The 24,693-nt window shown below is 44.3% G+C and overlaps 1 protein-coding gene across 4 annotated transcripts; it reads left to right on the top strand.

Annotated features, from left to right (window-relative positions):
• Positions 1-672: 672 nt before the first annotated feature.
• On the top strand, positions 673-24,547 carry LOC121681995 (cytoskeleton-associated protein 5-like). 4 transcript variants are annotated; one of them, XM_042061965.1, is made up of 45 exons: positions 673-807; positions 1,831-1,912; positions 3,568-3,761; positions 4,224-4,430; positions 4,605-4,776; positions 5,289-5,433; positions 5,895-6,007; positions 6,253-6,366; positions 6,461-6,565; positions 6,654-6,743; positions 7,211-7,375; positions 7,800-7,928; positions 8,187-8,324; positions 8,419-8,514; positions 8,615-8,725; positions 8,853-8,945; positions 9,119-9,304; positions 9,388-9,482; positions 9,584-9,641; positions 9,924-10,049; positions 10,243-10,391; positions 10,488-10,662; positions 10,931-11,044; positions 11,177-11,305; positions 11,708-11,902; positions 12,499-12,607; positions 12,784-12,869; positions 13,071-13,169; positions 13,887-14,006; positions 14,102-14,251; positions 14,435-14,638; positions 15,129-15,264; positions 15,388-15,581; positions 16,031-16,170; positions 16,365-16,520; positions 16,675-16,795; positions 17,607-17,783; positions 18,478-18,662; positions 18,808-18,883; positions 19,014-19,202; positions 19,308-19,403; positions 19,504-19,575; positions 19,677-19,839; positions 20,139-20,308; positions 24,109-24,547. In XM_042061965.1, exons 2-45 carry the CDS (start codon positions 1,856-1,858, stop codon positions 24,373-24,375), a joined length of 6,066 nt encoding a protein of 2,021 aa, XP_041917899.1. In that variant the 5' UTR covers positions 673-807; positions 1,831-1,855; the 3' UTR covers positions 24,376-24,547. The 4 variants fall into 4 exon arrangements, with proteins under 4 accessions (XP_041917899.1, XP_041917900.1, XP_041917901.1 ...); XM_042061966.1 differs by having other exon boundaries at positions 5,898-6,007; XM_042061967.1 differs by having other exon boundaries at positions 5,289-5,430; positions 5,898-6,007.
• Positions 24,548-24,693: the final 146 nt, after the last annotated feature.

Below are 24,693 nucleotides of genomic sequence, written 5' to 3' on the forward strand. Positions count from 1 at the left end.
TTTAGTGATAAACCTGGGTAAAATAACTCAGAGTAGGCCTAAGTGGTAAACCTCCTACAACAAGAGCCCTATGGTATTGTTTTGTTAGGAGAATGAAGCCATACAGCTCTTCTATGAGGTTTACCACCTACTCTAACCCATGTTTGTCACTAAACCACGTAGGCCTTCCTTGAATACCTGTTCATGTAGGCTAGGCATGTTATTTTGCAGCCTAATCACACTGCTGTTGAGGGAGTACTGCTCCTGTAGCATTTCATTATGAAGCGATGAAAGAAAACATCAAACATGTATACAAATCCAACGACTGACTCATCCTATAAGACTACATCTGTGTCACATAGGCTATGCGGTATATAGTACAGAACCAGTAGGGCTACGTAGGGTGAACGAGTAGTTCTAAACTCTTTGGTATGATATGGCCGAAAAAGAATAGGCCTAATATTTAGCATTATGTTTCTCTAGCACGGCATTTAATTGCGTATGCACTTTGTTTTCAGTCCGTAGACGGGCTCTGGGCATGTGCATAGACAGTAAAAGCAGAGAATGTCTAATGTCGGGCTCTGGTAAAAGATAGGGCATGTGTCCTGAAGCCGGAAGTCGGTTCAAATGGTCCAATGACATGGCACGCTAGTAGATATTAAACCAATCAGATTTGAGTATAGAGGACGAACGCATTTTCAAACGCCAGAAGTGGGAAGCTGTTGCACAGCACACATAAGTAAGGGAGGAAACTGTTGTACAAATAACATTTACATCTCGAAGTGACATCTTGCGAAGACCTTCTGTTCAATTTATTCAACCGTTCAAGTAAGTATGTTCTCGATTATGACTAGTTAACGTTTCGAAAATAAGCATTTATAATGTATAAGACTTAAGTTAACGTTAGAAATTAGTTAACCAGAAGATTGTTCTTAGCGATGTTCACATTTAACGTTAACGTATGCATGCATGCATGTATCCAAACAAGACCCTAAGTTAACCTGCAGTAAATTAACGTTTAATTAATTCTAGTTGTGTTACATGTGTTTCTAGTTAGTTTAACTTTCATCAACATGTCGCACACAAACATTTGAATATGACTGGTGACTAGACGGGATTCGAAAACAAGTCGCCTCAGTACCTGGCATGTAACGTTAGTTAACGACGTTAGCAATAACGTTAGCTAATTTAATAGTACAAGTTAATGTTAACTGTCGACATGTTGATCAAATTTGTGAATGCCAAGTTGGCCAGTTAACCGTCAACTAACCTGCAGCATCTTGAATTCACTAATGTTAGGTTTTCAAGCTTAACAACGTTAGCTGCTAACCACTGAAGTCCTATCATCATACTAGCAAAGATCCCAGCTCCGACTGAACAACGAGATATTGGCCCATAGCAGCGCCCACTGCATACCGTTAACTTGCATTGGTCTGCATTCTGTGGTGAAATGTCTTTAGCTAAGCTGATTTTATATTCTATTCTATAATTATTAAGTCATCATTGGTTAGTGTGATCATTGTTTTCTGAAAACCTAATGACAATAATGCGAGTGAGCATTTTCCCATTAAGCGGTTGTTTTGATTGCTGTGTCAGTGTGTCGTTTGGCTTTTAAAGCATGGAAGCACTGACACACCTCAGGCCTAGACATCTGTGCTGGTGCTACCAGAATACATCCTGCCAATTCTGTTTTCAGTTCAGTTGCACAATGATCTGGATTCCTAGTCTACAAATGCCAGACTAGTTGGCATATGCAGCCCATGCCACTTTCAGCTGTGTAGATGCCCACTGAAACAGAGGACTCTTGTTTTGACCTTGCTGAATGTGGACAAACTTTTCCCCTTGACTTAGAGATTGCACTTGATATACATCAGTCATGGGGGACGAAAGTGAATGGATGAAGCTGCCGGCAGATCAGAAGTGTGAACACAAGGTGATGTATGATTGAATCTTTGTAGGGGGTTGTCATGGCTTTTTCTTTTTGGGGGGGAACTCATTGAATATTAGAATTTTCTGTGCATACGTATCACATCCCTGTACGCCCACAGTATATTTAAAACTAATGACACAGTTCCTAGGCCCTTGCAAGTGTTCAGTGTTGGGCAAGCTACTGAGAAAATGTAGTGAGCTAAGTTACCAGTTACTCTACATTAAATGAAGCTTAACCACACAAAAGCTTTAAGACAAAATGTAGCTAATTAAGTGACATAACTGTCTCAAAAGTAGTTTTTTATATAGGAAGCTACTTTGTAATTGGCAAAAAATGCAAACAAATAAAGTGAACCGTCTTCATGCCAAGTCAGTGCTATTTCAATAACCTAGCCAACATAACTCAGTCAAACAGATATACAGTAACTTAGTTACCTTTACACAGGTATAACATATGTTCAGTTCGAAAACAATAACCCTTGATTGTTACTCTCACAGCTCCAAAATCAATTTTGGGGGGGGGGAAAGGCTCCACATAATAGAAAAAGGCAGGTACTATGAGTGTTTAAGTTTGCAGGATAAACTCAAAGCTCCTTAACTAAATCTAAAGTACGGTAATATAGCAATATTTTAAGCATCGTGTAACTGCATGTGCACGTTTGTGTCTTCACTGTTGGGTGGTTTTTCGCCTGTAAAAGCTTCACCTTCTCTCGATTCTCCCAGTGTTTCATTCCACTTGGCTAAAATGTTTGTACTTTTTAAATGTAGCACCATTAGCCAGTCAGATCTCACTAAATAAATATTTATTTACTACCCATCACATGCTATTTCTACAGCCTATTTTATTGACACTGTATGATAAAACCACACAGTGGTTAGAAACCAGACTCTACCATCAACATCATCTTTGAAAATACAATTTCTTTGCTTCACCTCTGCCATGGAGAAGTAGTTTGTCTTACAATATTACACCGAATACAGTAAATGTTTCCCAGACAAAGTAGTGCAACAAGGGCCTATGCGTAGCCTGACGTGTCATACTCAGGCTAACCTATGCTGGTCTCTTCTCAGCTTTTGTTGGACAAATTTGTCACGTTTGCCAGAATCATTGAATAGAACAGAACTAGACTTGCATGTATGACCGGCCAGAAGGAAGCTCTACTGTGAGCTCCACAAATGCTCTGGAAAATGTAGCTTCTGTGAATGCTATTGTGCTACATGGTCAAAACAAACAGCTAATTTATTGAAAAGCTATCTGCTTCAGAAAATAACTACGCTACAGCCACGCTACTATGAAATGTAGTAGCTTCACTACAAGTAGTTGCAGTGTTTCCCACAGAATTGAATTCTATTTGTGGTGGTAAGTTTGCAGAATTAACTTGAATGCAACAGTTTTTAACAAATTAGCGCAGCGTGGTTATGATGCTAACCAGATTTAAGCACAATTTAGCACAACCTGGAAAATCATTGTGTGGTGGTCAATGTTGATATTGTGGTGGGCCGCCACAAATAAGTCAATGTATGGGAAACACCGAGTTCCGCAACTGCCCAACACTGCCTATGTTGCATAAAGATCATCAGGAGGTACTTAATGACATTGGCTTAAATGGACGTGCTGTTTGTGACCTCTCTTGTATGATCTTTCTCTTGGTGTCACAGATTTGGAAAGCCAGACTTCATGGCTATGAAGAGGTGTTAAAGATCTTTCCCAAGATATGTGATGAAAAGAGTCCAGAGTGGGGCAAATATTTGGGGCTGATAAAAAAATTTGTGACTGATTCAAATGCTGTGGCCCAACTCAAAGGACTAGAGGCAGCTTTGGCTTACATTGAAAATGCACATGTGGCATCAAGGTTGGTTTTTACTTGCCTGAAATTGTTTGTATTATTGGTGTTATCTGTTAAATTAAAATATTATGGAATTAATGTTATGTAAATACAGCAAAAGTCATGTTATCTTAAAATCCCATTTCCAGGCCTGTAGATGAAATCATGAAATCTTTGTAGAAGTAATATTTTTGTTTTGTTGTATGTGGGTTTATTGAATTTGATTGTTATTGCACTTGTCCATGGATATTGTTTTGTTGTGAAGTTTTCTAGCTTGATTCAGTTCCACTTGACTTGAGTTGACAAGTCCAAGGCCAACTATTAAAAAAGAAATGGAAGATGTTTTTTTAATAATTTAACCAGACCTGTGTGTTTGTAGTTTGTGAGGAGACATACAAATGACAGATCTTTGAAAAGTTTGACATGAAAATGGATTGGAACCCTTTAAATATTATAAGAAGCGTAACGACTATACATCCATTACCTCAGGACTGCTGGTGAGGTAGTGTCTGGAGTGGTCAGCAAAGTCTTTAACCAGCCCAAGGCCAGAGCCAAAGAGCTTGGCGTGGAGATTTGCCTGATGTACATTGAGATTGAGAAGGCAGACGCTGTGCAGGAGGAGTTGCTGAAAGGTCTGGACAACAAGAACCCCAAGATCACATTGGCCTGTGTGGAGACAATAAGAAAATCACTGAGGTAAGGAGAAATGGCAAATGGCCTAAAACTAGGTTACTTATAATGAATCTGCTTATTATTTTGTAATGGTAAAAATGTACAACTTGGCCTTAATTGGTGTTTGGTATGTTAAATTAATTTCCCTCAGAGCTATGCTGTCTTATGATTTATTATTATTTTTTTTTTTTTGTGCAGTGAATTTGGCCCAAAAATAGTGACACTGAAGCCAGTAGTGAAAGTCCTGCCCAAACTCTTTGAGTCTCGAGAGAAGGCTATCAGAGACGAAGCCAAACTCCTGGCCATAGAATTGTACAGATGGATTAGGGATGCAGTACGGCCAGCGCTCCAGAACATTAACTCTGTACAGGTGAGAAAGCTGCTCTCTGTTTATGGATGCAGACGGAACTATGGACTGGGGTGTGCTTCTCATTCATTTTTGCCCCTTGCAGAAAATTGTTTTAAATGAATTGCATGATGTGCTCTAGAACAAAAATTTGGTTCTCCCCCTGAATGTGTGTACCGGTACTCTTGTTGTCTTATTCTGTTGGCGCACAGCCCTCCAGTTCTGCAGCGTTGAACAGGGCAGGGAAGGGTTGCTGACAGTCAAACACTAACTCAGTCTTCCTTTATGCAGCAGAAAGTCAGTGTGTGTGTATGTTTTGCCTCTGGCGGCAGCAGCCGGATATGCATATTTAATGTGCCTATGCTGCTGATCAGCACCCCCTCTCTGCAAGCAGTGTCTTCCCCCACATGAACTCCCGTCCTCCTCGCAGCTAGCTAATCCGAGCCATGATTAATTGAATAGGTCCCAACGGGTTAATGTCTCGCCGTGGCCCGCATGGGGTATGATGTGAGTGTGTTTCTCTGTCCCTCCACCAGTTGAAGGAGCTGGAGGAGGAGTGGACTAAACTGCCGGCGTCGGCGCCCAAGCAGAGCCGCTTCCTGCGCTCACAGCAGGACCTGAAGGCCAAGCACGAGCAGCAGCAGCTGAAGGAGGCCGCAGGAGGAGACGAGGCAGATGGTGAGCAGAGCGACTGCCGCCCGCGCTTTCAAACGCCCAGAGATTTCACTGCAATACTGGTGCTGGAACTCTGGAAGTTTTTATAACAAGCTTCAGACTTCTCTGTGCAAGACCCACGTCAGGATTTGAAGTTGATTCCTTGGGGGGAGGGGGGTAGCAAAGTTACATGATCATCTTGAATTAATTATATGACTTTAATCTCATCTTTTTTTTTTATTGTCTTCATTAATATTTAACATGGTAATGCTGTTCGTGAAAATTAATTGTTCTATCAGACCTAACTGTTGTATAATTATATAATATAGTAATCCCTCCACATTTTGCATTGAATTGTCTGATTGCCTCAGCCTTTACCAACCCCTCTCTCTCATGCCATATTGCTTCAGTCATGGTGTGTGTGTGTGTGTGTCCAAGTCCAAAGGGCTTGTGTTGTAAATGCTCTAATGTACGGCCTTTGGCCATTTCAGGTGGTGGTGGTGGTGATGATGATGATGACACTCCTGTAGTAGACCCTTATGAGCACATGGAGGCTGTTGAAATTCTCTCCAAACTCCCCAAAGACTTCTACGACAAAATTGTAAGGGTTTCATCATTGCCTATTCTAGTGCTCAGGCTGTTGGACTGGATGCTTTTCTTGCTTGCGTTTCATCAACATTCCATCTGGATGAGGCAGCATCAACCATTGTATACCAGTGTGTTAAAGTCCATCTATTTTGTCCAAGGTTTCATGAGTGACCTGGCATGTCTTAAGTATGTATTCATATGCATACCTCTGTATCTATTTAATGGGGGGTCATCTCTTGTGTATTTGTATGTCTGTAGGAGGCCAAAAAATGGCAAGAGAGGAAGGAAGCCTTGGATGCACTGGAGGCCTTGGTCAAAAATCCCAAAATCGAGAGTGGAGACTTTGGGGAGCTTGTTAGAGCCCTGAATAAGGTATTCTATTATTCTAAATTAAGATATCTATGGTCATCAAATTTTCTTCATTTTTTTTTTTTTATCCAACCCTTTTTTTTTTTTTTGATCCTAGGTTGTTGGGAAGGACTCTAATGTAATGTTGGTGACCCTAGCAGCCAAATGTACTGCTGGACTTGCCTCAGGACTCAGGACAAAGTTTGGAACGTATGCTGGTCATGTAGGTATCCCAAATCTATGTGTGTGTCTGGTAGCTGATGTTTACCACAAATGTAAAATAATCCATTCCTGTGTGTGTGTTTTCCTAGGTGGTGCCAACTATCTTGGAGAAGTTCAAAGAGAAGAAGCCTCAGGTTGTCCAGGCGCTGCAGGAAGCGATCGATGCTGCTTTCCTCTCTGTGAGTAAAGAAGTCCAACATGGCGAGCTCATCTATTTATCCTGTAGAAGGAAATGTGCTGAATCTTGAATGTTGTGCTTAGAAGTTCAATGCAGCCTTGTTTTTATTTTATCAACACATACACCTGTAGTGAAAATAAATACAATGTTTTAAAGCTCCAACTGTGGTTAATTGAAGGAAACATTTTAATTTTCGAAGCTGCAGTGTATGGCAATCAATAGGTTGTCTGTTACCAACTGCAGTCAAATTGTTCATAGTGAAATTTTTGCTGATGTTGAATAATGAGGGCATTGGAACTGATTCCTGAATTTCCCCTTGGGGATCAATAAAGTATCTATCTATCTATCTATCTATCTGATGGGTTGTGTCCGCGCAGGTAAGGATTCGTTTAACTGAAATGAGTAGTATGGGTAATACCAAGTGATGGTCAGCATTTCACGTAGTCGTCTCCCGAATTTCCCTCCCAGACCACTCTTCAGAATCTGAGCGAGAGCGTCCTGTCTGTGATGGACAACAAGAACCCCTCCATCAAGCAGCAGGTCTCCCTCTTCCTGGCCAGAAGTTTCCGCCGCTGCACTGCGGCCACTCTGCCCAAGAGTCTGCTGAAGCCTTTCTGCGCTGCGCTCCTCAAGGTGGCGAACCCGTAGTGTTGCACTGCTGTTTGTTTATTTGTGTGTTTAAAGATGCTGTAAGCGATAATGGTGCCAGACTTCATCACAGTAGGGGGCCACCCTCTCCCCCGCAGTGCGTGTTGCACATGTTAAATAATTAGCTGGTTTCTTGTTAATGATGTAGGAAGTTTAGTTGCATACGGAAGAGCACAGCAACTTTTTCTCAAAGCTTTTTTTCTTCAGCAGGCTTCCCCACACCCCAACTCTATCTCAGTTATTCTTAAAATAACCTCTTGCAGTAGCTGTCAATATTTCCTGTACAAACCAGGCTTTTAAGAATACAGCTTCAAACCAGTAGTATGTCTGCCAAAGTGTTTAGTCGTTGTCCTGGTTACTAATGTTCGACATCATCCCATAATCTATTGCTCCTCATCCCTCCTTGTAGCATGTGAATGACAGTGCACCTGAGGTTCGAGATGCAGCCTTTGAAGCCCTTGGAACAGCCATGAAAGTTTTGGGTGAACGAGCGATAACCCCCTTCCTGGCAGACCTAGAAAAACTCAAGGCAGACAGGGTATGTCTGAATCAACTCTTTCTGTTGTATTAGCAAAGGAGAGAGCTGACATCTACATTTGACACCAAGCAGGCACAACAACATTTCCAGGTCCACTCATTGTATTACAAATGAAGATGCTATGCTGTGCATTGCTTTCACACTGATCCAGTTAACATCATCTGGGACATGATAATTAAAAGCAAACGTGTCTATTGTGATCCTCCCATGCTGTTGCATTGTATTGCAAACGGCCTCTGCTTGTTATGAATCCCACAGATAAAGGAGTGTGCGGATAAGGTGGAGCTGGCTGGAGGGAAGACAGGTGGTGGTGGTGGTGGTGCTGCTGCTGCTGTGAAGGAGAAGCCTCCTCCCAAGGCCCCTGCGGCCGCACCAAAGAAGGCTCCGGCAGCTGCGGTGAGGGCTTTGGAGAACCACACCATTGTTATTTTCTTAATCCAACATCAGTGGCATCTGAAAGTGTGTGTGTGTGTGTGCGTGCCCCCGTTAGCCAGCCAAGAAGGGAAAGCCAGCTGCAGGAGGAGGAGCCAAGAAAAGCGTGTCCAAAAAAGCAGAGGCCAAAGAGACAGTGGAGACCGAGCTGTCTGTGAGTGAATAAGCATTAATCAGACAGCGCAGCTAGCCAAAAGCGCCCCGTGAAGCTAGTGGTCACTCTCGTTCAAAATGTGTGTGTGCGTTTTCTTTAGCCTGAGGTGTGTGAGGAGAAGGCCGCTGCTGTGCTTCCAGCCTCCTGTTTGCAGATGCTGGACAGCGCCAACTGGAAGGAGAGATTGTCCAGCATGGAGGAATTCCATAAGGTGACATTTTGTGTGTTTGTTTGTGTGTGGGAAGACACTGCTGTCCTACATCTGTTTTGTAGCCAGGAGCGCTCCCCTGGTTCCGTGGCGTTAAATGGGTCATCTCATCTCTCCTCTTGGCCTGCAGGCTGTGGAGCGCATGGAGCCCAGCGAGATGCCCTGCCAAGCTCTCGTCCGCATGCTGGCCAAGAAGCCCGGCTGGAAGGAGACCAACTTCCAGGTGACACTCTGGAGCCATATCTTGCACAAAACAGAGTAGCGCTTCATTCCACCTGCTGTGTGTGTTGGAGGACGTCTCTTGCCCTTTGTGATGTGGTCTAGCCCATCTGTTGGTCCGGTCCTGTCCTGTCTCTCTTCCTATGCTGATGCCCTGCTGTGTCGTCCGGTCTCTAGGTGATGGGGCTGAAGTTGCAGGTGGTTGCCACGGTGGCCCAGAGGGGCTCCTTCTCCAAAACCTCCGCTCTGGCCGTGCTGGAAGCACTGGTCGAGAAGGTCAGCGACGCAAAGTGCGGGGCGAAGGCGAAGGACGCCATGAGTAACATCGCAGAGGCCTGTTCACTGCCATGGACTGCAGAGCAGGTACTCAAGCATTTGCTGATATTAAATAGTACATTCACCATTAGGCTCGTGGGTTTGGTTTTTCTTATCTCTGTTTTCTGCAGGCTGTCTCCATGGCCTTTGTCCAGAAGAACCCCAAGATCCAGGCGGAGACCCTGAGCTGGCTGTCTAATGCCATTAAAGAGTTTGGATTTGCAGGGTGAGCTTTGACATGTTTCTGCTGTCGGTACTCATTTCTCTCCCCATGAGTTAGATTGGATTTGAAATTCAAATGATCTTGCTCTGTTCCATCTCTTGCAGCATAAATGTTAAGTCCTTCATCAATAATGTCAAGACAGCCCTGGGAGCTAGCAATCCTGTGAGTCATGTTCTTTTTTGCCGTATGCACCCCCACCACCACCCACCACCTCTTGATTTTGATGTAGATTTTTGTTACTTTAATAGTTCCGCAGCACTGCCCCTACCAAACCAAATATGTATAAAATTATATTTTATATAATATTTACAGACATCCTCCTCCCTTTTGAAAATATGTCTATTTAAAAACCGTGTCCTTGATAAAACACAATCTACAGTAGAAGTGTGAGCTGTGCCTCCAGAGTGATGACTAAAGGAGTATGGATGACCTTTGACCCCACAGGCTGTTCGGACTGCGGCCGTGTCCCTCCTGGGCGTGATGTTCCTCTACATGGGGGCCGCTCTCAGGATGTTCTTTGAGGATGAGAAAGCAGCCCTGCTCTCTCAGATCGACTCAGAGTTTGAAAAGGTGCCAATTTTGTTAGCGTGCATAATCACTTCAAATTTGGAGTTTGCTTGAAATGCTGCAATGCATGTAATAATGGTTATTTGTATCCAGGCAACAAGGGCACAAAGTGTGCGTTGCCTGCTCTGGTCTATTGTGCTGTTGTATTGACTCGTGCGGTGCTCTGTTTGAAAGTGTTTTGTGCATCTTTTCCCAGATGAAGGGCCAGTCAGCCCCTGCGCCCATCAGAGGCTCCAAGACGAGCGCAGGAGGAAGTGCAGGCGGGGGGTTGGAGGAGGAGGAGGAGGGAGAGCAGGAGGGAGGTGCAGGCGATGTTGTGGATCTCATCCCAAGGACCGATATTAGGTGAGTCCTGGTGCAATCTTTTCAGCCTTTGGGCACCAGCTGTTTAGTCCTCTAGAATGGCACCTCTCATTGGGCTTGAAATTGTCTTGTGCGCAGTGACAAGATCACCTCAGAGATGGTGTCGAAGATTGGCGACAAAAACTGGAAGATCCGTAAGGAGGGGCTTGACGAAGTCGCGGCTGTCATCTCAGAGGCCAAGTTCATCAAGCCCAACCTCGGCGACCTGCCTCTGGCTCTTAAAGGCAGACTCTCCGACTCCAACAAGATACTGGTATTTAAATGTAGATTAAAAGTTATAATGGCAGGGTTTAAAGTTATCAGAACTGTGCATGAGCCAGGCCAAGTAAGATTTAAAAATAGCTGGGTATTTATTTATTACCCAAGTTTTGTCTTGCCTCCCTAAGAGACGGATGTCTTCAGGCACAGATTTTTTTTTTAAGCTTTGCTTTAAGCCCTGTAATGGGTCATATGAGTAAATCTATGTTTATGGTCACAATGTCCATTACTTTTTTTTTTTTTTTTTTTTTTTCTCCCTTCAGGTCATGCAGAGTCTGACCATCCTGCAGCAGATTGCCAAAGCTATGGGTCCTGCCCTGAAGCAGCACATTAAAAGTGTTGGCATCACCATCATCACCGTGCTAGCAGACAGCAAGGTTGACTTGCATTTACACACACACACACACACACACAAAGCTGCTGAAAAACAGTGTTTCATTTGTTATGCTGTGAGTTCGCAGGCTGGTGTCAGATGTCAAAACTCTGTATATTTATAACCTGTGTTGCAGAATACAGTGCGCGCCTCTGCTTTGACCACCCTGAATGCCTGGGTGGAGCAGACTGGGGTGAAGGAGTGGCTGGAGGGAGAGGAGCTCGCTGAGGAGCTGAAGAGAGAGAATCCCTTCCTCCGACAAGAGGTGTGAAAAAGCTCCCCTCTCCCCTCGGAACACATTTTGAAATGCTCTACACGTCACCGTGTGCTCTAAAGCAGAGCAGGCGTGCCCGTGAATAAAGGAAGACTCGCTGCTCTTGCAAGCTCGTACCCCCCCCCCCCCCTGCTTTGTCTTCTGTTGATGTGGCTTTCGTCATCCCTGATTAGTTCCAGGGCCACACTGGGGGATGTTATGGCGTAATTATCGCATTGTCACCCTGTCAGAGCCGCAATGGCGGTCCATCACGGCCGCATGTAAATTTAATAGCCCGTTTCTTGGCCGTTATGTTGATGTTTAACCTTTTTGCCCTTCTGCTTTTATGCGGAGCGTGAGCGGTGCTTGGCGGGGGGTTGAATGTAACTCAGGTGTGCTTGGGCCTCTGTGCAGCTGCTGGGCTGGCTGGCGGAGAAGCTCCCCACCCTGCGCTCGGCGCCTTCCGACCTGGCCCTGCTCCTGCCGCACCTCTACACCTGCCTGGAGGACCGCAACGCTGACGTGCGTAGGAAGGCCCAGGAGGCCCTGCCCACCTTCATGATGCACCTGGGTTTCGACAAGATGAACAAAGCCGCAGGCAAACTCAAGGTACTCCAACTGCCCTGTTATTCTATGTTTGTTTGTTTGTTTGTTTGTTTGTTTGTTTGTTTGTTTGGTGGGGTGTTTTTTTTTTTTTTTTTTTTTTTTTTTTTTTTTTTTTAAATCTCTATCTTCATCCTTGGTTAACCGGGGTTGAGAAATCTCTATTCGAAAAAAGGTAGCATCTTGTTAATAGGAATATAAAAAATCAATACAAAATACAGCATAAAAAATCAATACAAAGTACAGAATGGAAGCAAACGGATTGATCATTTACAGCATTTTCAACACAGCTTGACACTTATTCCATTTTCTGATTTTAACTCTAACTGTTTTGAAGTGCATTTCAGGATGGAGCATTATACTGAAGCTTTCTTACCACATTAACACCAATTTTAACCAATTTTAAGGGAAACTCTGGTCTAACGACAACCTAGGGTTTATTTGTGCATGATGACGATGTGGGTGTTAATTTCCTTAAAATCTTTAGTCCTAACATTTTTATTATTAAATTTTTTAGATGCCCTGATTCTTCCTGATTTCAGTGTGCCGGCTGCTGTGTGTACCCCTGCACAAAGTAAATCCAATTTAATTTGCCCTCGCAGCCAGCCTCCAAAGACCAGGTGCTGGGGATGCTGGAGAAGGCCAGGACTCTCATGCCTGCGAAGCCTGCCGCTCCAGCCAAAGCTGCCCCTGCACCCAAACCCGCTTCAGGTTTGTTCACAGTTGGAAGGCTTGTCTGCCGAGTCAGAGCTGTGTTTTGTGTACACGTGCACACACCCTCCCTGGCGTACACCAATGAATTTAAATGTCCACTCTTACCTTCAGACTGGGTCACAACATTCTGTTATTGTGTGTGTGTGTGTGTGTTTGTTTGTTTCATACATCAGGTTCCAGTAAGCCACCGCCACCCCAAGTGGAGCCTGAGGCTCCAGAGCCAAAGAAAGTAAAGTCAGGATCTGGGGACAAAACAAAGGTAAAACTTCTCTCTCTGTCTACATGCTGCATTTGGCTGTTGAGACTTTTTGTCATTCCGCAGTGCAAATAACCGCTTGTTCCTGCTTGCTATGCTATAGGGGCAATGAGAAATAGTCGAGTTGTAGCTCCGACATGCTCTACCTTGGCCTTTTGACTTGCTCGCTGCATACTGATGAACACCGCTCTTTTGTCTGCATAGAGACTGTCGCAGGAGCTGAACAAGAGTGCCAGCAGCATGGACGGTAGTTTCAATGACAGTAAAAACAGCGCCTCTGGAAAGAGCACTGTTAAGAGGAAGGTAGCGCAAGTCCCCAAACGCTTGGCTCTGTAGGGCGACTGGGTCACACTCTCATTTACATGCACAGAGGCTTGTGTCTGGGTTGGTTGCTGTGCAGCTCTCTGCACGTCAGGGTGAGCACCTTCTAGCTTTTCACGGAGTGTTGGGAGAATAACCAAGACAAGAGCAACCAAATATTCTTCGCTGGCCACCGTTCTATTTCCTAGATAACATCTTGAGATGCGCTGTGAAAATCCTGATTTTTATTTTTCAAGTTTGGATTTCTGACTGCTGGTCCCTCCCCAGCTGCCAGACTCCTCCAAGTCTGTCTGGCCGTAAAGCTGAATATCAGTGGAACTTAAAGGCCAAACAAACTGCCTGCTATTTAGATGGTGGACAGAAATGCTTCAGCAGCTGCTCACACAAGCAATGAATTCTTAATGACCGCGAGAAACGGTGGTAGCCTTAAAAGTTTACAGCAGACACATTTCAAGTTTAAAGGGAGGGGTGGCAGCCAGTTGCTTTGCTGCCTTTGTCCTTTTTACCAGATGCGCTTTCTCTTCTACAAAGCCCCTGTGTAGATATGTGCACAGCCTTGGTGACCAGTCACAGGGATGCGGTCTTTCCTTTTTTTTTCCCATGTGCACTGGAATGTGGTTGAGTTTGGTGTTGAAGGGCACAGTCGGTGTCTCCTGCTTCTCCTCTGACCTGTGTCGTGCTTTTCTCGTTATCTCCCAGAATGTAGCTGGTAAGAAGGCCGCGGGTAAGGCAGCTGTTGAGGAAGACAAATCGGGCCCCCTGTACATCCTGGTGCCCAACGGCAAAGAGCAGCGGATTAAGGACGAGAAGGCTCTCAAGGCAAGTGGGACACTGACCAGCCCGGGGGGAGGGAAGGGTAAAATGTACTGTTATCACATGTGGAGTAACTGTGTGTGTGTGTGTGTGTGTTTAAGGTGCTGAAGTGGAACTTCCTCGCTCCGCGGGATGAGTACATCGAGCAACTGAAGGTTCAGATGACCCCCTGCGTGGCCAAGTGGTTGCTGGAGGAGCTCTTTCATTCAGACTTCCAGCGGCACATCAAAGCCATTGGCGCTATGATTGAGGTACTCTGCACACAATCATGCCCACAGGGCTGACTCACTCAAAAGGCTGCCTTCAAATGGGGGGGAAATAATTTGTCTGCTGCAAATGTTCCCAAAAAGAAACTTGCCCCCCCACCCCCCCAATGCTGAGTGTTCAATGAACTAAAGCCTAGCTGACCTGTACTTGTGTCTATTTCTCCACAGCGCCTAAAGGAGGAACAGGAGGCAACGGTCAGCTGTCTGGACCTGATCCTCAAGTGGTTCACGCTTCGCTTCTTTGACACCAACACCAGTGTGCTGATGAAAGCCATGGAATACCTCAAGCTCCTCTTTACTGCCCTCAGCAACATGGACTACCACCTCAGTGACCACGAGGCCACAGGCTTCATCCCCTACCTCATGCTCAAGGTGCCTTAGTGTTAGCTTCTACTAGTAATGCAAGAGGATAATAGACAAGCTGTAACACGCTGATTTAAAAAAAAATAAACAGGTGTGTTTTAATGTTCGATTAGCCATCTTGCCATAAGTTCTCTGAGAAGTTTGGTCGCCTCGATTGACAGTGATCACAACAAGCTTAGCAGAGAACGCGCTAGTTAAAATTTCGCCGTGGTTCATGATGCTACCGATGGCACGAGCACACACACCCGACCCAAAACTGCTTGAGTGGCCTGTGCACAGAGGGGAGGGTGTGTCTAGTGCGGCGCTTAAAGAAACGGCATGAATCAGTGCGCTGTATGAGTTGCAATTATACCTATTTCCAAAAAACTTATTTTTTAACGGAATGTGGCGAAATAATCTTTTTTTTTTTTTCTCAATTATACTATTTTTACGATTGTCTGGAGCCAAAATGGAGTTCAATGAATTGCACAGCCCTACTAACACTCACCTCCCCCTCCAGGTGGGCGAGCCCAAGGATGTGGTGCGTAAGGATGTGCGCGCCATCATGGGCATGCTGTGCAAGGTGTACCCCTCCAGCAAGCTCTTCCCCTTCCTCATGGATGGCACTAAGTCCAAGAACTCCAAACAGAGGGCAGGTGAATAGCAGGACCACACACACAATTCTGCGTTGCCCTCATGCCACTGTCAGAAAAGTGTGTGTTTGTGTTGATTGGGTGTTTCCTCGCCAGTGTTTCCTCACCAGTGCCTCTTGTGTGCAGAGTGTCTGGAGGAGCTGGGCTCCCTCATCTCCTCGTTCGGCATGAACGTTTGCGGCCAGGCAGGCAACAAGTCACTGAAGGACATCGCCGTCCACATCGGAGACCGGGACACGTCGGTGAGGAATGCCGCTCTTAACGCAGTGGTGACCGCCTACAACGCCTGTGGAGAGCAGGTCTACAAACTCATCGGCAATGTGAGTAACTCCTGAGGAGTCATGCGTGGGACTGCACAGAGATTGCTTGTAGTTAGTTACCTGCGTGCCCTGTTGAGCGGGAGGTTGTTAACTACTGAATTATTTAGCTATTGATTTCAGCATCTTAAAAAAAAAAAATGTAGTCGACTATCAGAACAAATCTCAGACATCCGCATCTAAGATTTTGATATTGGGCTTCTTTGCTCTTTTGTGGTGAACTGAATATCTTTGAAGTCACGTGGAGAAAATAACATTTGATGTGATAAGTTTGCGATAACAATAGTAAGAAAAAAATGGCAAAGGTCCAAATGTTGATTAAACAACTAATGGATTAGTCAAATGGAAAGGGTGATTTAGTTGTCGTCCTAATCGTGACTAATGGATTAGTCAAATGAAAATGGCGATCAGTTGCCGTCCTAATGGTCGTCCTGTGCCTTGTGCCTGTGTAGCTGTCTGAGAAAGACATGAGCATGCTGGAGGAGCGGATCAAGCGCTCCAGCAAAGCCCCTCCAGTGGCCAAGCCCGCCGTGGAGAAGGGCCGGAGGACTAGCATCCGCAGGCCAGTCCAGGAAGAGGCCCCCAAGCCCAGGTATGTTAGGAGCCCTACCCCTCCAGAGCAACTAGCTGATGTGTGTTCTAGCTACTGAGGACGCCTCTCTCCCATCCATCTTGTTGGACTCTGCCTTATGTTTATGTGTATATGTTATAATGGTCATTATTAGAACAGTACAAATGGTAATAAGCATGATAATTAAATGGTAATGAGTGTTGTGTTTTGCTCAGTGTGCCAGAGCCACAGCCTCCCCCCTTGGCACCAATAGGAGAGTTCCAGCTGGACCCTGCCCAGTTTGAGGACGACCTGGGCGAAGTTGCGCTGCCCGACCTGGTCCAGCACAATCTCAACGATCTTCTTGAGCCCATTCAGGTCCCAGAGCCAAAGTGAGCCACCGTCACACCGCCATCCATCCATCCATCCATCCATCCATGCCCAACCACTCACCCTCTCACCAACATAACATACTTTCAGCACATAGTTAATGAAATGTAACCAATGAACAGATTTGGCTGGAACCTCATTTTTGTGTTTGTTTAGGCTGCGCCCTCTCCCCACCCACTACGAGGATCCACAAAGCAGCACGGACTCCACTGTAAACTTTGTCATCACTCAGGTGGCCAGCACAGACTTGAACACAAGCATCCAGGCCCTATCACAGGTATCTAAACCATTAAGCGCAAAGGCTGCAACAATTAGTCAACAAAATTATTTGCCAACTAGTTTTGAATGTTGTCTGCTTTGCTTACTCCTCTATGAGAATATTTATGATGAGATGTATTTATGAAAAGAAATATCCTTGGCATATGTACAAAACAAGGCATTTTGGGCTCATCAACATTTTTACCATTTTTAGACATTTTCTCGCTCAAGCAACTAATCGATTTGTTGAGAAAAATGGTCAACAGATTTATCGACTATGCTGCTGTACAGTGTTAAAGGAGTGTGACAACTTTTTGGGAAATTGGCTTATATTCCGTCTCTCCCCCACAGTTAGATAAGATGGTACATTCCCTTCTCATGTGCATGCAGTGATTTCAGTCTGACACCCCCACCTTTGGCCGAGCTTTGCATAATTCATTGAAGTTGGTGGCACTAACTAGCCTGTAGCTCCCAAAAGTGATGCCCAAACCCTCCCAAAGTTATTTGCATGTTGTGACTTGTGTACTTACAACGTGTACAAATGGCAGTGTAATATGAGACTGAGCAATTTTCTAATCAGATGCATACCTAGAACTACATTATGTTATCGAAGTACCTCTACCTGGGTACAGTGATTTACACACCATTTAGGCCATATGGCTATAAACTGTTGATGTTGGTATTGGTGTAATGTCATTGTAAGTTGCTTTGAACAAAAGCCTGTGCTGAGAGCCATAACTATAATTGGTAGCTTACATCACTGCTACCCATAGGCCATTGTGGTGGCTTGTTTTGTGCCTGACCCCTGTGTCTCTGCTGTGTGTGTGCAGCTGGATGAGGTCCTGCGTCGCGAGGGCAAGGTGGAGGTGATGGCCGGCCACGTGGACCAGTTCCTTATCGTGGTGCTCATGCAGCTGCGTCGGCTGTCCAGCCACATGGCCGATGAGCAGAAGCCCCGCCATGACGTCTTCCGCCTCTACAGCTGCATCCTCGGCACAATGCTCTCGGTGTGTGTGTGATTAGCAACTGATTTAGTGCTACATGTGTTGTAGCCTCTGATTCAATGTTATTCAGGCTCTTGGGCAGTTACTGAGTTTTGTGTTAGGGTTGCATCACCATAGGGGTCCTCTTCCTCCTCCTGGAAAGCCAGATGTGTGTGTGAAACACACACACACACACACACACACTCTTTTTCCCTCCATCTCTGTACAGAACAGAGCATTTGGCAATGTCACACCCCAGACTCCCTGTGCTGATTCATGCACCCTCTACCAAGGAGAAGCAAACCAAAGCCTTTTACTGTAGAGCTTAATCTGTCCAGGTGTTCTTATTATGGTCAATTACAGTCAATAAATGTATCCTAATCCAATATACAGGGGAAAATGTATTTTTAGGCGACTTAAATCTAGAGGCGTTTCCCCTCTAGACTATCTTCATTAGATTAGGTCTGCCTTTAATTTTTCCTACACAATATTTTGGTCAGTTGAGACAATCAAGGTGTGTCTGTCTGGGTTGATGAAAATGACCTGTTTACTGGATGTTCTGCAGTGTTGGAACACTCCAGGCAGATTTCCTCTGATGACATTGACAGGGGCCATCTGACCAGACAGCAGTTGCTATGGCACATACTGTTAAACAGTCTGACCTTAAAAGAAAAATTAACAATTCTGTGTGTGTGTGTGTGTGTGTGTGTGTGTGTAGCTGATGGCAGTGGAACCAGTGCGTGAGGCTTCGATGACCGTGCTGAAGGACTTGACCCACGCTCTGATCTCGCTCATGCTGGACCCCCGGGTGAACAAGGAGGATGAAGGCACTCCGCTCATCCGCTCGGTGCACCTGCTCCTGGGCCACCTGCTACAGAAGGCCGACCCGACCAACATGCTCAGGTGTGCATGGGCCCTTTTCTGTGCTCTGCTTGCTAATCGGCTTCACTAAGCAGCAGTCAATTCAGACATGTGGTGCTCATTGGTTTAATCGATGTATCTTTGTTATGGAAGATTGTCATAAATATTTTCATCTACTGTTTTCTAGTGCACTGATTGCTGAATTGAAGGAAGTTATTGGTGCAAACTCTGGATCTTCAGACTTTGCTGACATGGTCATGAAGGTATGGCATTTTCCCATGGTTCTTTTCAGTGATCTTTAGTGAACCTAGTTCAAAAGAACGTCAATGAATTCCACGTGATTAAGTTGACATGTTGGATGAGTGTCCTAAAGCTTTTATTCGACTCTTTCAGTGTCACTGGCGGCTTATTAAGTTCCTTCCTGAGAAAATTGACCAGATCAAGCTTGATCGCATTCTCCTGGACATCCACAACGTCATGAAGGCCTTTCCCAGAAGCAAGCTTAGTCAGCTGAAGAGCGACATGCCACAAAGGACTATTAAAACCTTACTGCACTCTCTCTGTAGATTAGTGGGACCCAGGGTAAAGTTTGACTTTATTCAATATATATAGAAATCAAATAATCAAAATTAATATATTATTTGATTTGAATAGTTTTGATTTGTAATTCTTACTTTGAACTTGCAGATTTTGGACCACATGACTTTAATCGAGAACAAGAAAGAATCTGAATTGGAGACCTATTTGAAGAAAGTGACCAATGACAAAGATGGCACTCATTTGGTATGTCAATGTCATTTGCCTCAAGCAAAGCACACAAACCTTTTAATCTTTAATCTCGTCATATAATGACCTGTCACACCATCCTTCATCCCAAAACCAGAAAAAGGGCAAATCAAATGAGGTTCTTGATGAGATCTTCAAGAAGATTGTGTCCACTGAGAATTCCAAAGAGGTAAGTTTCCAGTCCTGTTATGTTGGGTTGTTTCCATTTGAAGCCATTCTTAACTACGGCTGGGGTTGCTGTTTATATTGACCAAACCTGTGGTCACCCAGGGCCTAAATAAGCTGCTCCTGTATAAGAAGAAGTACCCGAACACAGACCTGAGTGGCTACCTAAAGAAACTGCCCGCAAGCCTGCAGGGCCTGGTGGAGCGTGTACTGAAGTCCCTGAACACAGACCAGGAGGAGAAGTGTCAGAGTCAGCGCCCCACATCAGGTAGTAACCCCCCCCCCCCCCCCAGAGCTACATGTGGCTGTTTATCTGATGGTGCTCAGCACCAGCTTGTGTCTGTGTGACAAATGAGCATTTTGGGATGGATTAGCTGAAAATGGGTTTTCAGGAATGAATACGCCACATACGGTTGACCGCTCCGTGCATGTTGGTTCCAAAGTCATTCAGCGTTTACCTTTTAAAAATAAGATTTTGATTTTACTACCCATCTTGTTTTACTTGTATACATGTTAAGCAGAAATATCTGGTTCAAACGTGTAAAGGATTTTCTCTCTCGCTCTCAGTGTCTACCCAGCCCACCACAGTTGGCCCACCCAAGCCTTTGCAAGCGGTCACCAATCCCAGCACCAGCGCATCATTGCCGACACCCGCTTACTCCATTGCAGACGCCCGGCAAAGACTCCAGATAATGAAACGGCGCTACGGAAAGGAGGACACCACTCCAGCAGATGTGGTACGTGTTATGGCTGGCCAGTGTATTGCTATATGAAAACATACCGGTAAGAGGTATAGAATTGCACAATACTGCTTATACCGACATTGTTGCATTTGTTCCGTAAAGCCAGGTGTGCTCCTGTCTCGCCCCCTCTGTGCAGCCTCTGCCCCCACTCTCCCTCGGCAAATGCAGGGCTCGTTCTTGGCCCCGTGCCAGACGCCAGTTCTATGTGTAATGTAGGCTAAAGACATTCAAACAGTATTTATTATATTTATGCACTGTAAGTTTACATCAGAGCGTTATCAAAGTGGGTAGATACTTTAAAAAAAGGCTACATGTATATTAATGCAGCTTAACATTATCCCAGACACACAAAGTAGAGTAACTGTTCAGTGCCTGTAATTGCCATATAACCATGTACTCCAACGACATCTGTGAACCTCTGTGAAATTCGTCCACAGTTTGTTTCTTTTGATAGTGTTCCTTTGCTATTCTCTGTGGTTTTGCGTTGGCAAATACTCATATTGTCACCAAAAGTTGAACTTAGTCATGTGCACTCGCATTTTGTCTGCCGTCCAATTGGCACTAACGGTGCTGATTGTTTTGTGCTGTGCTTCCGCTGCCTTACACAGATCCCAACCATTTTCTGTGAATGACGTCAGTGCATGTCTGTGCAAAGCAGACATGTGGACTCGAGTCACATGACTTTGACTCTAGTCAGACTCGAGTCATGATTTTAATGACTTCAGACTTGACTTGATAAAATTCGGCATGACTTGCGACTCGACTTGGACTTGAATACTATTCACTCGAGACTTGACTCGGACTTTGCCTCTTTGACTTGTGATGACTTGACGTGTCGAATCAAAAACTAAATTTCCTGATCGTGTACCAGTCAACCCAGAGACGCTTTCCCGTGACTAAAAAATAAATAAAAAAAAAAATAGCGGAGACAAGCGGCCAGAGCACAGTTCAGTAGTAGCCTACTGCCACTACCCCCACACGCGTTACGCACTGTGTGTAGGGCACCAAGAGACCGAGGAAGGACCAACATTTAGCCAATCACTAGTAGCTTTACTGCAAACTGATTTGCACTCTTGTTAGAGAACGTTTGTCAAAAAGCACCAACAGCATGTTACATAAAGATAATACTTTTCGAGTCCTCTCCATTAAGATCCAACTTAAACTTATGCTAGGCTACTGCATTTAATTGAGAATTACATCTAAGCACGCACGAGAGGGAGAGAAAACGAGTAGGTTCCAGCTGGCTTGTCATTGTTGATGATGATTGATATCTTCTTTTAAATATAAGAAACATATAAAAAGAAATTGTGGAGGCAACAAATACGAGATTAGAGGAGATTGTGAATTTATCCGGTTCTCACTAGCCTACTATACTGTTATAAACTATGAGATCCAGGTCACTATGACATAGCTGCACTCACTGTGATTTGGAAAGTGGACAAGAATATTAAGAAGAGTGGTCTTTGCCTTGTGTAATGGAACTGGTGAGTCTTGAAGTATTCAATAATTTATTTACATGAAGCACATGATATGCCGATTGAAACGCATTCCACTCAGCTAATGTAGCTAGGTGGCTACTGCTACCAGGCTCATAATTCACTTTTAATTGCAAACAGAAAATGTCAAGCAAGCATCATGTCATACATGCTTCTCTTTCCAAAGGAATGAACGCTGTTTGTGCCAAGTTAATATCATGCTTATCATTGTTAATATTGTGCTATACATGTGGCACAAACAATGTTTGAGTTTGTGGACTAGCCATAGGCTATATTTGAATGGAGCTGGTAAAAAAAGATCATTATGAGAACGTGTGGACAGTGGCACACAATGGGCTTAAAGTGACAGTGCACCATTTACAAATTAGATAAACGGCATCAAATGTGTTTATTTCTTAAGAAATGAATACTTTAAAACAAAATTACTGTCATTATTATCTTTTAAATAATATAAAAGTGTTGACCTTGGCTTCCCTTATGAGTCACCACTGGCAGACAGCCTAATAAATTGTTTGCAGACAAATCTGTGGCCTAGCGCAGTGAAATACCATCAGTCAAATTATTACTCATCCTTACAGTGGGCTCCGCAATTTGGAAAAACATTATATATATTTGCAGCTGTGCTGAGTGTCATGTAGCTATCCGTTTTGTACAGATTACTCTGGTATGCACATGTGTATTACACAGGTATGCATATGTCGTAAAAGATTACAAGACAGAAACATTGAACATATTTTAATCTGTATTTATAAAAAAAATCGACTTGCCCTTCTCTGTATTTACTTGGGACTTGACTTGGACTTGACTGCTAAGACTTGGGACTTACTTGTGACTTGCCAAACAGTGACTTGGTCCCACCTCTGGTGCAAAGCATCTTGGGAAAGGCAGCACTGCAGTGTGAATAGCTATGGAGCATCAAGAAGCTAGCTTGAAGGGCTTTGTAAGAGGTTGCTGTTGCTGGTGCATGAGTCATTTAATCAGTGGCTTACTTTGGAGTGCAAATTCTGATATAATGACTGGATTGCCAACTAGCCGGTCAGTTAGCGAATTAGCTTGCTAGGGAGAGTCTGAAGCTAACAAGATGGCATTCTATTGACCCACCCCCAAATTCAAATCAACTTAACCTCGTTCCATTCAAGTCCTGTGGAGCGCTTTTGTCCATTTATTTTACTTTCTGTGCCAATAACGGGTTTAGCTTACTGTTACTGAAGCTAACTTGTCTTAGTCTCATCTCATTTCAGAGCTTATGTTATTGTTGCATGATTCGCAGTATGAAGGTTACAACAGACAAATTTGCCAAATTGAGACTAATTAGTTGAAGTGCTCCATATTTTGTCAGTGATTAGGGATCTTTGCCCTTTCATGAGCGCAATACATGGCTTGCTCCTCACAATGCAGCGAATAAATAGGCCATGTTTTCCCAAGAACAGACACTCTGATTTCAAATATGCATAAAACTTAATGTAAATGCCATTAAAACATGAAATCAATATGCACCAGCCAATTTATGCAGTCTAATTATGTTCTGCAAAACAATATCCCAGCAATACAATATCATTTAAAACATCAAATTCTTTAGTAGGCGTGGACTTAACTTAGGAGTTTCAGTATGTCCAGACTCCACAGCATAGGAATGGGCCTTTTTATTATTTGGTTTACTGTGTTTTGCGTCTTCTTTTCAAACATTGATCAAAATAATGCTCAAAGACAGTGTTTCTTCCAGTTAGAGAAAGTGCTTGACATTTCACATGTGAGTTTGACTTACAATTCAACATTTAACTAGTTTCATATATATAATTGCTGTGTCTTACATTGGCGGGATATGAATTTTGTTCCACGTCGCCTTGCCCTAGTAGGTAATCACTCGGTGATCCTGTGCTGAACATTCGACCCGGATTCCAGACTATTGTGGAGTCCATAAGATTAGAGAACAATCTGGTACTCTGACTGATCTAACCTGAAACTCAGGATGAAGCAAGATGCCGTTTGGATTAATTCATACTTGGACCAAAGTTTCTAGGTCGTATCAAAGAACAGTTGTGTAATAGCAACTCGGAGTTTTAAAAGTTGGTGACTTTGCAGATCCCTAAAGTTCTGCAGACTCGTAAGGGATATCTGAAATGAGGGACATCTGCATGGAAAACTTATTTGAACAGTACTGCATTTTTTAGTATCAAGATTCTGGTTCTGATTATCTAAACTTAACTGTGTGTGTGTGTCTCATGTGAGCAGTCCTACTTCAAAGATTTCAGAACTTCTTTTCCCCATAAACTTAATTTCCATGCATCCGCCCCACAGAAGTCGGCCGAGGAGGAGAGGCCCCCTCTGCAGGCGCTGGCCTCCAAGCCGGCCGTGAGCTCCTCCATGGAGCTGCTCCAGAGCAAGCTGTCCCAGCTGCAGGAGGCCCGCCAGCAGAGTCGGCGCGAGGCCACCACGACCACGTCGCCCCCGACCCTCACCAGCGCAACCGATGCCCCCGCCCCCACCTCCACAGCCCCCCCAAACCGCCCTAACCTCAGCGACCTCAAGATGAGACTGGAGAGGATAAAGGCCAATAAAATATGAACCCCCCTCCCTCCCCCTCTCTTTCCTTCCATCTTTATTATACGTGTCTGTTATTCTCTGTTTTTGTTAGTCTTCCCCCCCCCCCCCCCCTTGTTCAATCTCTACTGTGAAGCTACTGTGACTGATTTTGTTTTATTGTTGCAATTTTTAAATTAAAAGCCATTTTAAAGCATATTGTATGTAAAACACCTGACTGAATTATTTTGATGTGGATATAACGCCTACACAAGGGCTGAGCAAAGCTAATAAACTGTAATAAAATAAAGTAATCGGTCATTACATTTGGTCTTTAGATCACTGTGTAATTCCTAAATTGTG

The sequence above is a fragment of the Alosa sapidissima genome, chromosome 14, assembly GCF_018492685.1.
Source record: "Alosa sapidissima isolate fAloSap1 chromosome 14, fAloSap1.pri, whole genome shotgun sequence".
Classification (NCBI taxonomy): Eukaryota; Metazoa; Chordata; class Actinopteri; order Clupeiformes; family Clupeidae; genus Alosa; species Alosa sapidissima.

Excerpts from the sequence above, each read along its gene's own strand:
- LOC121681995 (XM_042061965.1), top strand. The coding sequence starts at position 1,856 with ATGGGGGACGAAAGTGAATGGATGAAGCTGCCGGCAGATCAGAAGTGT. Across the intron at positions 14,252-14,434 it reads CCATTGGCGCTATGATTGAG|CGCCTAAAGGAGGAACAGGA; the intron begins GTACTCTGCACA and ends ATTTCTCCACAG. Across the intron at positions 18,663-18,807 it reads GACCCGACCAACATGCTCAG|TGCACTGATTGCTGAATTGA; the intron begins GTGTGCATGGGC and ends ACTGTTTTCTAG.